The following is a 14,505-nucleotide window of genomic DNA, read 5'->3' on the forward strand; positions in this document are numbered from 1 at the left end:
TCCAGGGCACCTGGATGGAGTCTTCCAGTCACAATTTTCCCTTCTCGTTCAGGTGAGACGGGCTCAGTGGGAGGGCGCTTGCCTGGCATGCACAAGGCCCTGGTATCCCCAGCACCGCAAAAATAAATATCCTAAACTATCACATAGGTTTTTCCCTCTGTGTGAATGTTTTAAAGTTATGATTTTTGTCCTTGCTGGTCCCTTTCATTCTGCCCACTATATATTCAATTAGGGCAGCCACAGCCCTACTACCCTCCACGTGGGCAGAGGTAAAACTCCCAGAATGTGTTAGGGGTTACACGTCTTCCCAGTAAACCCAGGAAAGATACAAACCTAGGAGAGGACTAAATTTAGGATCCAGCTTCTTTTTATTTCTTTCCCCCAACCCCCATACTGAGGCCTGAATTCAGCTCCTGTGCTTCTACCTGACTTTTTGCTTTTTTTTTTTTTTTTTTTGGTGGGCAGTCAGTCCTAGGGTTTGAACACGGAGCCTAGGCAAAAATCCCTGAGTCTCTATGTGCGCAAGTCTAGCGCTCTACAACCTGAGCCATAGAGCCACTCATGACTTTCTGAATTTATTGGAAATAAGTCTCACAGTTGTCCCTGGTGGTTCATGACTGTGATCCTAGCTACTCAAGAGGCTGAGATCTGAGGATCACAGTTCAAAGCCAACCCTGTACAAAAGCCTGTAAGACTCCTATCTCCAATTAACCACCAGAAAACCAGAAATGGTGCTGTGGCTTAGGTGGTAGAACACTAACCTTGAGCTGAAGAGCTCAGGGACGACACCCAGAGCCAGAGATCAAGCCCCACAAGTGACAAAAAAAAAGTCTCACAGACTTTCCTGCCTGGGCAAGGATTGAACTGCTGTCTCCAGATCTCAATCTCCTGAGTGGCTAGGATTATAGGTGTGAGGTCTATCGAGTCTCTATCTCGAAGAGATGAGAAACCCCCACCCCTCTCCAGCCTTCAGAAACTTTGACAAGAAACCCCAAAAGGTCTATTTTGCTGACTTGCTGTTGCTTTCTCCCTTTTTCATTCTCACCCAAGGCCTTTCCAAGCCCCCCCTCCCAAAAAAAAAACAAAAAACAAAAAAAACCTGGAACTTTTCACACCACCTCCACCCCACTTCTTCCCTGCCTCCCCTACCCTTGCACAATCTTATTTTCTTTGTGGCACTTGCACAATCCAGCTTTGTTTTCTTTATAGCCTCCATTTGAAATTATGTGTTTATTTGTTGATTCAGACTTCTAGCCCCTAATTCTGCTTCCCCTATATTTAGCATAAAAGCTCCTTTGCAGAGAAGGCTTTTGTCTTCACTCCTGGAACACAGTAGGTGCACAGAGATGCTGAGCCACCTCCTCCTCATAGGAAAGAGGAAATCCGGCTCAAAAACGTTCTAACACCTACCAGGGAAGGAGGGCAGTGCAGAGCCTGATGTGAGCCCTGAGAGCATCCTGCAGATAGATGCCTGGCGTGCACCTGGGTGGTCTTGGCTGCCAGAGCTGTAGAGGAAGCTGTGGGGGCGAAGACTTGAAGGATCCTTACTCTAGCTGAAGAGCCCAGCTGGAGCCGACAGGACCTCACAGGCTTAAGAAACCGCCCCAGGCTTCCCCACTTCCTCTCCAGGGCCCGGGTGTACTTCACTGCCAAGCACAGTGAGCAAAGCCCTGAACCCACATCCGAGGCCAGTTCACCTTTGTCTCCTGTTTCCCCACTGTGTGACTGTTCTTGCATTCCACTTTTCACCGTCAACGTCGGTTTCATCACATGCTTGGTTTAGTCACTCTTTGCTCATTGGGATTTTGTGTGTTCATGTGTGAAGGTGCTGGGGCTTGACCTGACCTTAGCTTTTTCACTGAAGGCTGGCACTCAACCATTTGAGCCACAGCTCCAGTTCTAGCTGTTTACTGGTTAACTGGACACAAGGGTCTCAAAGACTTTCCTGCCTGGGCTGGCTTCAAAGCATGGCACTCAGAGCTCCTGGGTAGCTAGGATTACAAGTATGAGCCACTGGGGCCCTGTGGGGGAAAAAATAAAATGATTCTTATGCTCCAGAAGAACGCTTCTTCCTTCCCCAGCCCTGCTGACTTGTCCCCAGGTCTGTCTAATCCCAGTTCTTCCGGATTCTCCTTTTCATCTCCTCCTTGGCCTCGACCACGATCTGGAAGTCTCCAGCAGTGTGGCTGTGCAGCGCTCTCTCCCTCCTTCCCTACAAGTCAGCAGCACAAGGACAGAGGGGCCCTGAAGATGCTGACCACGCTGGCTTCTCACCTGAGAACTACATCTGGCTGCGGGAGACTCTCAGTACGTCTCCATGCACTGAGGGTCACCCTCTGACTTTGGAGCCCTCACACTTGGTACAGACCTGCCATGGGATGGTGCTTATGACAGGCCAAGTTAGATCCTTTCCTGCCCACTCACTATGCAGCCATGCTAACTGGGGCGGGGAGGGGGGTCTGGTGCCCCCAGTGCCTGTGGGGCACTACCCTTCCCCAGCAAGGTCCACAGACCAGTGGAGGCAGAGGCAGTGGAACAATTACAGTAGCCCTAGAAAGAGCTGAAGACACAGGGGCTGCAGGCACAGTGGGGAAGGAAAGGCAAGTTCAAGGAGCTTCTTGGACAGGGAGGGAGCACAAGGATCTGCCCAGGAGAGCCCCGCAGCCTTCCCTGACTCCGTGGTGAGGCTCAGCACCTGCTCAAAACTCAACTTCTACCCTCCAATAGCGAGCTACAAAGCAACGCCTGGATTTTCTCCCTGCTCCTGCTTCTCCTTGCAGGCCCATGGTTCAAGCCAAGATGGCCTGGTAGAAGAGAGATGGAGGGCTGAGGGGCTAGTAGGGTGGCTAACACCACAAGAGGACACTATGGTCTTGGAGGCCTCATGACAGAATGAAGTGTCCAGAGATTGATGGACGGTCTGAGTGATCAGGAGGGATTAGAGCCAGAGAGAACAGGACAGTGCTGAGGGTTTGCCAGCCCTCTGCATAGAACTGCCTACCTGGGGCCAGGTGTGTCAGCCAGGAAACCACAGAAGGCACAGCTTGAGAGAAGCTAAGGGCAGAGGGGAAGACTTCCCACAAACAGTAGCCACTGTGACACCTGTGACCAGCTGGCCCCAGAGCCACCCAGCTTGCTTGGGGACCAAAAAACTGGTTTGCCCAGCACAGATGAGCTAACCAGGATCTGGTTCTCTGAGGCGCCCTCCCCCCCAACCCCCCACATCTGGGCCTGGCCCTGGTTTCTGGCATGACTGCCAAGTTTTGGTACCGCCCACCCACTCCCCGCTGGCTGTACTGGCCAGCCCAGCTCCCTAATTGCTGGGTGGGGAGCTGTTCTGCAGAGCTGGTGTACCAAAAGGTAGGCCCCAGCCACTGGGAGGCACGTGGGCACCCAGCCTGACCAGCTCCTGGCTGCAGTGAGTGATGTTAGGCTTCAGGCCAGCACCTGGCTTCAGTTAAAGGAGGATGTCTGAGAGTCCAATGGAATGGGAATGGGGAGCAGGGTTTGTGGAGACTGACTTGTGAAGGCAGATGCTTCCCATTTCCCACCCCTGACCAGGTGGGGGCTAGATGGGGTCTTCCGGAGACAAAGGATCTATCCAAGTGTGGGTCTTATTCGGGTGTGGGGCTGTTGGGAAGAGATGGGGCAGAGGGAGGAGGAGGAATAGGAAGCAGTCTTTCTAGCCTCCAACCCTGGAAGCCCAAACACACCCCCTTAGACACACCCACCACCCACAAGCACTTTACACACCCCTGCCACTCACACAGCCATAAACAAAGCAGAAAACTCACACCCTCCCTTCTCCCTAAGAAAAGGGGGAACAAGTTGGCTTCTGTGTTGTAGCCCTAATGTGGCCATGCATACCCCCAGCCACCCTCTGGCTGGGCCTAAGCAACTCCCAGGCCTGGACTGGAAGGACCAAAGGACAGCTGAAGGGCTCCTGAGAGGGCCTACTAAGGAAGGGACTAGAGAGATGGTTACAGTCTTCCTGGGCATGAAGTACATGAAACTCACTCAGTGCCCCCAAACAAACCCACAAGGACCCAATATATAATCAATGCAAGGAAACCACGCCAGTGATGCATCTGTAATGTAGCAAAACTTTGTGTCCAGAAATGGGGGAACTAATTGGGAGGCTAAGGAAAAGTTAAGAGTTTGAAGCCTGCTGGGCTACATAAAAAGGCATTGTGAGGAAAGAAAGAAGAAAAACAAAGGGAAAGCCAGGCACTGGTGGCTCACAGCTGTAATTCTAGCTACACAGTGGAGTCCTCTTGTGGTGTTAGTGACCCTACTAGCCCCTCAGCCCTCCATCTCTCTTCTACCAGGCCATCTTGGCTTGAACCGTGGGCCTGCAAGGAGAACAGGATTAGGGAGAAAAGCCAGGCATGGCTTTGTAGCTAGCTACAGGAGGGTAGAAGAAATTGATAGTTACCTAGCTGAGATCTGAAGATCATAGTTCAAAAACAGCCCAGGCATAAAAGTTCTTACTTCCAATTACTCATTCAAAAGCCAGATGTAGTGCTGTGGTTCAAATGGTAGAGTGCCAGTCTTGAGCAAAAAAGATCAATGACAATGTACAGGTCACTGGTACATGCATACACCAGTATGACAGGGGTGAGGAGTGAGGAACTGTTTCCCCCCAGAACAGAATTTTCTAGGATAAAATTCACAACACTTCTCACCTGTGCCTAAAAATACCCATGGCCTTCCATACATGTGGGAAGATGTTTCATTCTTCTTGCTCTGGTGGAAACCCTTTATGACCCAGACACAAACTTTCCCCACCAAGCTTCCTTCTCCTGCAACTTCTCCTGGCCCCCACCCTTGTGGAGAGACACCCTACAGCCAGATAGATGGGAAGTGAGCTCACAGAAGGCTTTGGATGCTCCGGGGCAAACTGTGTTGGGCTGGCCCCAAATCCGGCAGTGAGCCTGGCTATTTCTGAGCTCAGATTTCCCACCAATAAACACTTCATGTCCTGGAAATGCTTTGATTGACATGTCACTTTTGTTTTCCTGGAGTTCCCTGGTGTTTATTGTTACTTCTGAAAATTCCACTGGCCCTAAAGAAAAGAATTTCAGCCCACATGGCATCTTCAGAATAGGGTGGTACTAGAGAGAAGAGTAAGATTCCTCCACTCTCAATACATATGATGGGCAGCTGCAGATGAACAGTAACCCTGGTGGGGACCACGGAAGCAGCTACTGCCCGAGTTGGCTGGTTTGAGGCCCTAACTTATCACCCATCCCCACAGTCTCCTCGTAGAAAATGTGCTTTTATTTGGAGGAGGCCAATGTCCCCACCCCAGGCTCCTTCAATCAAGACAAGCCTCAGACAAGGGTTGCAGCCACTCTCTCCCGTGCCTGCCCTTCTGCATCTGGTCTCCAACTTCCTTCACTGGGCCCCACCCACTAGGAAGCAGGGCTGGGCCCCGACTGGGTGCTCCTCTGCCAGGAGGGCCTTATCCTGGCTCCTGTAACTGGCACCCTATGCAGCCCACTGCCCACTGGATTCCTCTCCTCTCCATCCTCTCCTCATCTCACCTCACCTAGCTGGCCTCTGCAGATTCTTCCCCCAGACTAGTTGGTATAAGAGAGGAGCCAGGCGTCTCAGGCTTTCTTCTGCCAGTACATCTCATGTCTGCTCTCTCTGCTAAGCCTCAGATCTTAGAGGACTCCAGCCGAGGGCTCCAGGGCGTGGGAGGCTCCCGCAGCACTCGCAGCTCCTGTTCCAGTGCCTGGTTCCGGCGGTACATGTCCATGTAGCCTCCCTGGATCTCCCGCTGGTACCGCAGCACCCGCTCCTTCTCCTCCTGCCAAGTCCGCCGCTCTTGCTCGAAGCGCAGCGCCTGCTCCTGGCCCCGGAGCCGCTCCTGGAGGAGCTCCGCGCGCAGCTGCTCTGCACCATCTCGGGCCTCGCTGCCTCCAGCCTCCCCCAGCAGCCCCCTGCTCTTGCAGTCATCAGTCTCACAGCTGCCAGGGGCTTCCTCCCGGGGGGCCTGCTCCTGCAGACTGCGCACAGCCTCCCGAAGCTGGGCCAGCTCTGCATCCTGAGCCTGGGTGTGGGCCCGGCTGCTCCGAAGTTGTGTCTTCAGACTGAAGATCTCAGCCAGCTTCTGTGCCAGCTCTGCCTGGGCTTCCCGCAGCTGCTGCTTCAGGAGACTGATCTCAGCTGTCTTCTGGCAGACCTGGGGGTGGGGGAAGCACAGCTTGGGTGCACAAGGAAGGGCCAAGGGAAAAGCAGGGTGTAGGGCTCAGGCTGAGGGATGGGGTGGATGGAGGATGGACAGGAGCGAGGGGATAGCAGTTCTGATGGGTCTCATACCTCCCATCGGGCTTCCTCTTCTGGCCGGGTACTGGGGTCAGTCTCTGGCATAGGGCCAGGGGGCCGAGAGTCAGGAGCAAGCCCCTTCTGGGCACGTAGCTCCTTGCGCAGGCGCCGCTGCTCCTGCTGGGCCATAAACAGCTGTAGCTGAAGGTTCCGTTCACTGCGCTCAGCTTTCTGGGCCACCTCATGCAGCCTCTCCACATATAGGCGCTTTAGCTCGGACAGCCACAGCCGATGTCGTTCCTCTAGTACCTGCCGGGGGAACAGGCACCGGAGAGGGGCCAGTGCAGCCATGCCAGATATCCAGACAAAGCCCTGCCCAGGATGCTACAGGCTCCACCGTCCCATAGCTCACCACCCTAAAATGATACAGCCACCACTGGTCACAGTAACTACAGGAGCTAGAACACCCCAGCCACACAAAATCCCCAAATCAGGAAGCCCGCCAGACACTCCCCCTCCTCCTTCCTGTACAGCTCTTGGGGAAGGACTACCCGTGACACAGCATCCTTGCCATCTGGGATGTGGAGAGAGAAGGGTAGACACTCTCCAGCTTTTTTTTTTTTTTTTTTTTCCCTTTTGGTGTGACAGTCCTGGGACTTGAAACCAGGACCAGGGTGCTATCTCTGAGCTATTTCACTCAAGGTCAGTGCTCTACCACTTGAGCACAGGATCAGATCTCAGTCTCTGGAGTAATTAAGCTTATAGGCATGAGCCACCAGGATACAGTGGCATCTCCCTTATTCCACTGTGCAGAGCCATATGGTTGAGCCCATACCCCAATGCCAAGAGACAGAAGATGACCCAGCGCAGAGGATCTCTCACCTGTGAGAAGGGGTTACAGCCATCCTGGTCACTGAGGTCCCTTTTGAGCTCCTCACAGGCCTCAGGCAGCAGAGCCACCTCCTCAGCAGTGGGGCAGGAGAACTCGTAGGGGGGTGGTGGCTCGGGCAGACAGCTCAGCACAGCCAATGGCCCAGCCTCCTTGGGGCTCCTTGAGGCTCGATCCAGGGAGCCCCCAAGGTGGTTGATGTTGCCCAGGGAGGAGCTAAAGGGACTGGGACCAGTGCCAGGACTTCGGCCAAAGCTACCTCCACTGGAGGAGTCAGACAGGCTGGGTTCTGGCTCCGGGCCACCCTCATCTAGGCTGAGGGCATGGAGCAACTGTGCACGAGCCTGGCTGGCCCGGGGCCCTGGGCTCAGGGGTGGATGACAGGCCAGTGTGTGCAAGCTGCCATTGCTGCGCCAGAGCTTCTGGCCCTTATGGGCAGCCAGGCTCTGCATGGACAGGAAGCCTTTCCCAGTGGCCGCTGTAGGCTTGAAGACTGAAGGGCGGATTCGACACTGGCAGAGAGAGAGAGAGGGCAGATGTGAGTGAGAGGTTGTTGACTGTCCAGTAACGGAGCCTTGGGCCAGCCTGTGACAGGATGTCTAGTCAGTCTCTGGCCTATCCATGCCCCATCTCAGCCAGTATCAGGGTCTCCAAAGAGGGTCACGCCTCCCCCACCCCCAACCTTCCCCCAGTGAAGGTGGAGGGGCAGAGGCATACCTTGTCAAACCGACCCCGCTCTGGCAATGAAGTCTTGCTGAAGTCACCAGCCCTAGAATGTTCCCGATAGTAGAGGGTGGCATAATCGGCAGGCTCATTCCGAGGTGCACGTTTGGGGGTCTTGCTGTCCTTTTTGGGAAGGTGCAGGTAACTGAGGAGCTCTCGCTGACCCAAGCCCTTCCGAAGGAGCCCATCTGGTTGGCGTGAACCCCGGGACCCGGCAAGTGCTGCCCGAAGCTCTTCGGGGGTGAAGTCCTGCCGTTCCAACAGGCTGCCCACACTTCCCATGGCAATGCCAGCTGGGCCTGAGGCTGTGGCCATGAAGTTTCAACAGGGCACAGGCAGCTGCTTCTGGGAATCAAGAGTCTCCATTAGCAACTGGCAAGTACTCAGTAGCCTTTTTAAATGCACTCAAACCAAGCCTTTGCCCTCTATTAGCTTCTCCTATCAGGCCCAAGAGAGGCAGATGTGGGCAGATGTCCTGGGTACCAGAAAGAGAACGTCAGACAGGATTCAGACTGGCAAGAGAAAGTACAGGCCTGACTTCTGTGGCTCATGCCTATAATCCCATCTACTTAGGAAGTTGAGATCTGAGGATCACGGTTCAAAGCCAACCCTGGCAGAAACTTCCCAAGATTCTGCTCTCCAATGAACACCAAAAAAAGCCCAAAATGGTAGATGTTGAGCAAAAAAAAAAAAAAAAAAAAAAAAAGCTTAAGGATAGCACCCAGCTCTAAGTCCAAACTCCAGAATCAGCACAAAAGAAAATAAACAAATAAGGAATACAGGCCCCTTGGAGGGAGGGGAGAGGGAAAGGGAAACAGAAACATGAGAAGGGGTACCAAGTAATGTAGCCCACTACCTGATGAATGTAATCTCTATACATTACCCTGACAATAAAATACAATTAAAAAAGAAAAGAAAAAAGAAAGAATACAGGTCCCAAAGTCACCTGCCTGTCAAACACGCTACCAAATTGGCTTAAATTATAGAAGGAAATGGAGCTCCAGCTAGGGCTCATGGTGGGGAGGGGAGGTCCGCAAGCATCAGGACAATGACCAGACCTCCAGGTCTGGGCTAGAAAAGAGCTACCATGAACAGACTCAGATTCCATCTGACCCTGCCCTTTCTCACTCTCCTATTGGACTCCTCACCAAATTTGTGTGATAGAGAGGAAAAGCCGGAGAGGGGGGAACCCACTTTATTCTTTCCTCTTCCTTCAGGACAACCCTATGGGCCCCTCTTCCTGCAAAGGGTTAGAGCTCAGGACTTCAGGGAAACACAGGGCGGGCATGGGTGTGGTAGGGGTAGGGTGGACTACAGTGGGAAGGACACAAACAGGAAGGGCCCAAGAGGAGGAAGGATGGTGATACAAACCGGAAAGGCCTTAGGGGGAGGAACAATGGCCCTGGTTTCCTGAACAGGTGTTCAGGTCTGGGTAATAGTGGGAGGGAGTGGGAAAGGACAAGCACAATTCCCACTAAGCTTTGCATACTACTGCTAGTAAACCCAGACCTTCCATCAGGCAGGATGGGCCTCAAATCCAGCCTGGGGTGGAGCTAATCAGTGTGTGACCCTGGCTGTGCCCCTCACTTCTGGGAGCCAGGGTGATAGAAGGGTAATGATAGTGCTTATCTCTGGGGATGAAGTGGTAAGATAATTTCAGGCCAGGCTTACTCACACGTAACCAGACTTAACGACTATCTCCCCTGCCAGAGCTGGGACCCACACACTGGAAGGTAGGGGCTGGGTACCTAGAGTCACTGATTCATTTGCCCTGCCCTGCCCAGTGCCCAGCATACTGTAGGCATACACTACATGCAGCAAGTACTACCTTTCCCACTCACATACAGCTGCTCCCACGCCCCAAACAGATGTTGGGCAGTCAGTGAGGCTGCATCTGGGTGTCTTCCTCCATCCACCAACCTGCTTCCTGGACACCCACTCCCACCCCCAAACAATGGCGGTTAGGAGGCTCCGTCTTCCTCAACCATTTCCAGGTTTTGTGTTGGTGAAAGACAAGGCTTTCCCGGAGGTGTGAGTGAGCTCAGCCCCCCACCCCAACTCAACAGCCCTCAAGAGTACCCTGGGCAATGCTGTAGCCTTCCAATGTTCCCTCATAATAACTTTCTTATAGGAAAGGAAGCGAGATGTGAGTGTGAACAACCCAGCCTGGCCCCTTGTGAACAGTCAAATCCTAGCGGGGTATCACAGCTCACGTCTCTTACAAATCAAGCAAAGGAATATAGGTGCTGGACCCCTGACAGACACAGGAACTTCTTAGGGGTTCTCACTAGTCAATCCTATGACATCATACTGCCCTTCTCTCTCCCCCTCAGCTTCCTGAGTATCGAGGATCACAGGCGTGAGCCACCAACACCCATTTTTAAAAGGCAAGGTTTTAAAGGCCCCCATTTTTAAAGGCAAGGTTCCTGGGGCTCAGAAAGGTGAGACTGACTGAACCCAAGGCTTCAGCAACGTGAGAATGCCAAGGAATCTAACAATATAGTTATTAAGTGTGTAGCAGGACCCAAATGTCACTCACAGCCAAAAAGAACTGGAACTGAGTGATCCTTCCTCCCCATCTGACACCCCCGTGTGGTGACAAGCCAGCCCACCAAGACAGCACTGTGTGGTAAAAGTACATTCACTGATCTGTCACTGCTTTCTGGGAGAGGGGACAGCTGAGAAGCTGGGCTCTTGGTTAGTCAGCCCCCACCCCCCATGGGGACACACTCTAGGCACTAACAGAGCTTCCATATTTTGCCCTGTCTTCCTTATAGGGCAAATGTGATGGAGAGACTGCAGAGATGAAAGTTTGTGAATCTTCAAGCCCTGTATGGCCAGAAGGAGTGGAGACAGTGGCAGTGATGCTAGGTCTGCCCACCTCACCACAAACACACTGCCTCACCCTCCTCGGGGCGGATATTCACTTCAGGCTATCAAGAGTAGCCACCAGGGGCCTGGAGTTTGGCCTAGTGGGAGAGAGAGAGACAGAGAAAGAAGGAGAAAGAGAGAGAGAGGGAGGGAAGGCGAGATAGTGATCCAACAGCACACAGCCATATAGCCAGCACAAGGTCACCCCCAGTCTCTTAGACAACCTCTCAGGCTGTATTATCAGCTTCCCCAGCAAGGTTGAGGCCCCTGACCTCTCTAGGAAGCCCTACCAGGCCTATGTCTCTGTAAGGGGGACAAGCCTTTTTTAAAGAACCCATTCCACCTCCACCCCTCCCCCAACACACACATACATTCCTTCCTTCCGTTGCCTGGAAGCCTGAGACTGGGGATGGCCTGCTCAGGCCAGGGGGGCTGTGCACACAAGACTGCAAAGAATTTGGTGCCATGCAGCCTCCCTGGGACCCCAGAACAGAGAGACAGCAGAGCAGGGAGCAGGGGCCTTCCTTTGAGGGTCTTCCTTTGAGGGTCTGGGCATCTCTCCTCACAGCAGGCTACCTGCCCTGGGCTCCAGAGCTCAGCATTGACATGAAAACCCACACTTACTCAGCTGGGGAGGCTTGAGCAGCCATATTCTCCACATGCCCCAGCTGGCAGGGCCTTTACTAACCCCAACATTAGCAAGCAGCACTGAAAGCCCCAAACACTGAGGGGCTCTTCTGGAACAGCTCTTGGTGAAAACAGGAAAATGGGGCTGCCCTGGCCACCAAGCAGAGAAAACTGGGTAAATCAGAGTGACAGTTCCCTCATACAGATTTCAACTTTCCTCCCAGAGTCCGGGGGCTTGGGAGCTCTGGACACATCAGATGTCAGTTCTGACATCTCTCACTTCAGAAAAAAAAAAAACAAAAACCAAAACTGAAATCTGAGAAAACAAAGCCAGCCAGGATAGTCCATGAGACTCATCTCTACACCACCAAAAAGCTAGAAATGGAGTTGTGGCTTAAGAGGTAGAGCACCAGTCTTGAAGCGAAAGAAATAAGGGACACTGTACAGGCCCTGAATTCAAGCCCCAGCGCTGGCACAAAAAAAAAAAAAAAAAAAAAAAGGAGAAAAAAGAAAACAGGACCAAGCAGGGAAATGTCAAAGGTCAGGTTCAGTTGCAGGGATACAGTGCACTGACTCCCCCAGATTCAGAAGCCTTCTCCCATTCCTCTGGAGTGGGACTCTCCAGCCCTCCAGGGGTACAAACATAGCCTTAGCTGTGATTAGTGCCCCCGACCCCAAGGGAATGTGCTACCACCTGCTAGAGGATCAGGCCTCCTCAGGGGTGTAACTGCAGCTGCCCCAGAAGAATGAGACTGGAATGTCCCAGTCTCCAAAGAGGGGGAAGGGACAGCAGAGAGGAAGAAGCTGGCATGCCCTGCCTGCAGGAGACTCTAGAGACACAGCCTAGGGGCTAACCTGTGCAGGATCGGTCTTGGCACCATTGTGTGGTGATGGCACAGAACTCCACAGTTCTCAGCCCTATCTACGTAAGGCCATAACGATCCTCAGTCCATTTTACAAATGAAGCCTAGAAAGAGGAAAAGCGTGGCAGGGAGCATAGCCCAGTGCTAGCATGCTTGTCTAGCCCTAGGTTCAATTCCTCAGTACCACATACACAGAAAAAGCCATAAGCGGAGCTGTGGCTCCAGTGGCAGAGCGCTAGCCCTGAGCAAAAAGTGTCCCAGGGCAGTACCCTGGCCCTGAGTTCAAGCCACAAGACTGGCGCAAAAAAAAAAAAAAAAAAGAAAGAAAAAAGAAGAAAAGCATGTAAGCATGTTGTTCAAGATGCCCTATAGAGGTGTCATCTCTCCACTCTCAGATGGGAAGATGTTTCTGTTTGCACCAGGCTGTCTCAGCCAGGGGTCACCTTCCCTGAACACATAAAGGCTGGTACCCATGGCCTGCCCACACCCCCACCCACCCATCAAGCTGTTTCCCAAGGACATTTGCAGCCAGGCTTGTAGGCCTGGAGGGGAAGTACCGCTCAGCCTGGGATTCCTTCACCGGACCTTGGGGGTCGAGGAGGAAACGGTGGAAACTTGGCTGTGAGAGGACTCAAGCGCTAAAGGCGGTGGCGGGAGCTGGCTGTCCGTGTTCATTCAGTCTGGCACATACACACCCACACGCAGCCAGTAGGCAAAGGAGCCCGGCCTGGGAGAGCCCTGGGAGGAGCTGATCACCGGGGCTCAGGATGGCCTCCCGCCTCATCTCCCTCCCTCCCAGGAGGGCGGATGGACGGACGGACAGACAGACAGACAGGCCCGAGCTGTTACTAGGGGGCAGGGGTTCTCAGTCTTCCTTCTAGATACAACCAAGACCCTAGCTCCCACCTGGTCCTAGACTGACCTCCAAGATCTAAGAATGCTCCTCAATCCGCTGGTCCACGGCTGAGAGCTGGGAGAGAGCCGTGGGACTGGGGAGAAACATTTTTTTTAAATGATAATAAATAAAGAGAGAGGTGCGGGGACCAGCGAGAGATCTCACCGGGAAGGTGAAGAGGAGGTCAGCGTCCCCACGGAACTGCCACCACCCGGAGAAGGCAAACAGAGGTGACTGGGATTCCCCCCCCCCCAGAACCGCTGGGGAATCCAGGAGCTCCAGGGGGGCGGGGTGGGGTGGGGTGGGGAGGACACATCTGTCCCGCGCCCCTCCCCGGAGCCAAGCCCTACGGCTGGGCCGCGGACAGACTCCAAAGCCAAGGGCACCAAGCGCAGCCTGGCCGAGGCTCTGAGGGTCCCTACCGGGGCGATGCACCAAGGAGAGCCAAGGAGAGGCGACCGGTCCCCACCCTGGCACAGCCTCCGTGCCCGGACACGGAGTGTGTGGGGGGGGGACGCACCCTGCCCGTCTCTCAGCCCCGATCCTCGGCGGGCAGACGCCGGGGCTGCAGCCGGGAACGCGAGCGCTCGGGTCCAGTGCCCCCGGCCCGGGGCGCACCCCACTCACCATGCTGGCGCCGCGCGCGCTCCGCTTCCCCGGCTCCGATTCGAACCTTCTCCTCCACAGCGCCCGCTCGGGCCGGGACGGTGAGACCGCCGTGGCTGGGCACGGAAAACCGCGGGCGGGCAGGCGCCGGAGCCGGATTGGCGAGGAGGGGACGCGCTCGGCGGCCCTGATCCTAGAGGAGGAGGGAAAACCCGGCCTGACTCACGCCGGGCGCCGGGAGCCCGAAGCCCGACCCGGCCCCCGGATGTGAGGGGCGGGGACGTGGGGGGGCAAAACCCCCGCCCACCCCGCGATCCAGCCGGACCCCGCCCCGAGTCTCCGCCTGCAGCCGAGCTCCATCCTCCGGAGCGCGCGCCCCGGCCAGTGCTGCGTCCTGGGCGCGGCGGTCAGCCCGGCGTGCATCCGCGGGGACCGAGGGTGCGGCTGAGACCCGCCCAGGGCGCACCGTCTGCCCGATCCTCTTCCTGGCCTCTCACGTCTTCACCCCCCCACCCATCCTTGATGCTTCCTTTCAGGTAAACCCTTCTTTCCTCTTCGAAGGCTGAGCCAAACAAGTACCCCGAACCCTGAGGACATTGCACCTTAGCACCTGAATTCCGCACCGGGAGTTTTGATGTTTTTTTTTTCTTTTTCTTTTAATAATGTAAATAAGTCAAACAGACCCCGTGTAAGACCACAGGAAAAGAAGGAAACTGAGCCAGAACTGGATATTCAAAGGCATTCAAATCCAGGACATT

The 14,505-nt window shown here is 54.4% G+C and overlaps 1 protein-coding gene across 1 annotated transcript; it reads right to left on the bottom strand.

The window, feature by feature from the left end:
- Window positions 1-4,081: 4,081 nt before the first annotated feature.
- On the bottom strand, window positions 4,082-13,963 carry N4bp3 (NEDD4 binding protein 3). The gene is made up of 5 exons (XM_090320930.1): window positions 13,769-13,963; window positions 7,880-8,230; window positions 7,156-7,674; window positions 6,328-6,582; window positions 4,082-6,190 (listed from the first exon to the last, which is right to left on the bottom strand). Exons 2-5 carry the CDS (start codon window positions 8,198-8,200, stop codon window positions 5,663-5,665), a joined length of 1,623 nt encoding a protein of 540 aa, XP_090177056.1. The 5' UTR covers window positions 8,201-8,230; window positions 13,769-13,963; the 3' UTR covers window positions 4,082-5,662.
- Between the last annotated feature and the right edge of the window lie 542 nt (window positions 13,964-14,505).

This window comes from Megascapheus bottae, chromosome 29 (genome assembly GCF_031878675.1).
Source record: "Megascapheus bottae isolate mThoBot1 chromosome 29, mThoBot2.hap1, whole genome shotgun sequence".
NCBI classification, from domain to species: domain Eukaryota; kingdom Metazoa; phylum Chordata; class Mammalia; order Rodentia; family Geomyidae; genus Megascapheus; species Megascapheus bottae.

What these genes read in the sequence shown, in the direction of transcription:
- N4bp3 (XM_090320930.1), bottom strand. Translation starts at nt 8,200, where the DNA reads ATGGCCACAGCCTCAGGCCCAGCTGGCATTGCCATGGGAAGTGTGGGC. An exon ending in GCTGTAACCCCTTCTCACAG is followed by an intron (nt 6,583 to 7,155) that starts GTGAGAGATCCT and finishes TTCCCCCGGCAG; the next exon opens with GTACTAGAGGAACGACATCG. An exon ending in AAGAGGAAGCCCGATGGGAG is followed by an intron (nt 6,191 to 6,327) that starts GTATGAGACCCA and finishes CCCCACCCCCAG; the next exon opens with GTCTGCCAGAAGACAGCTGA.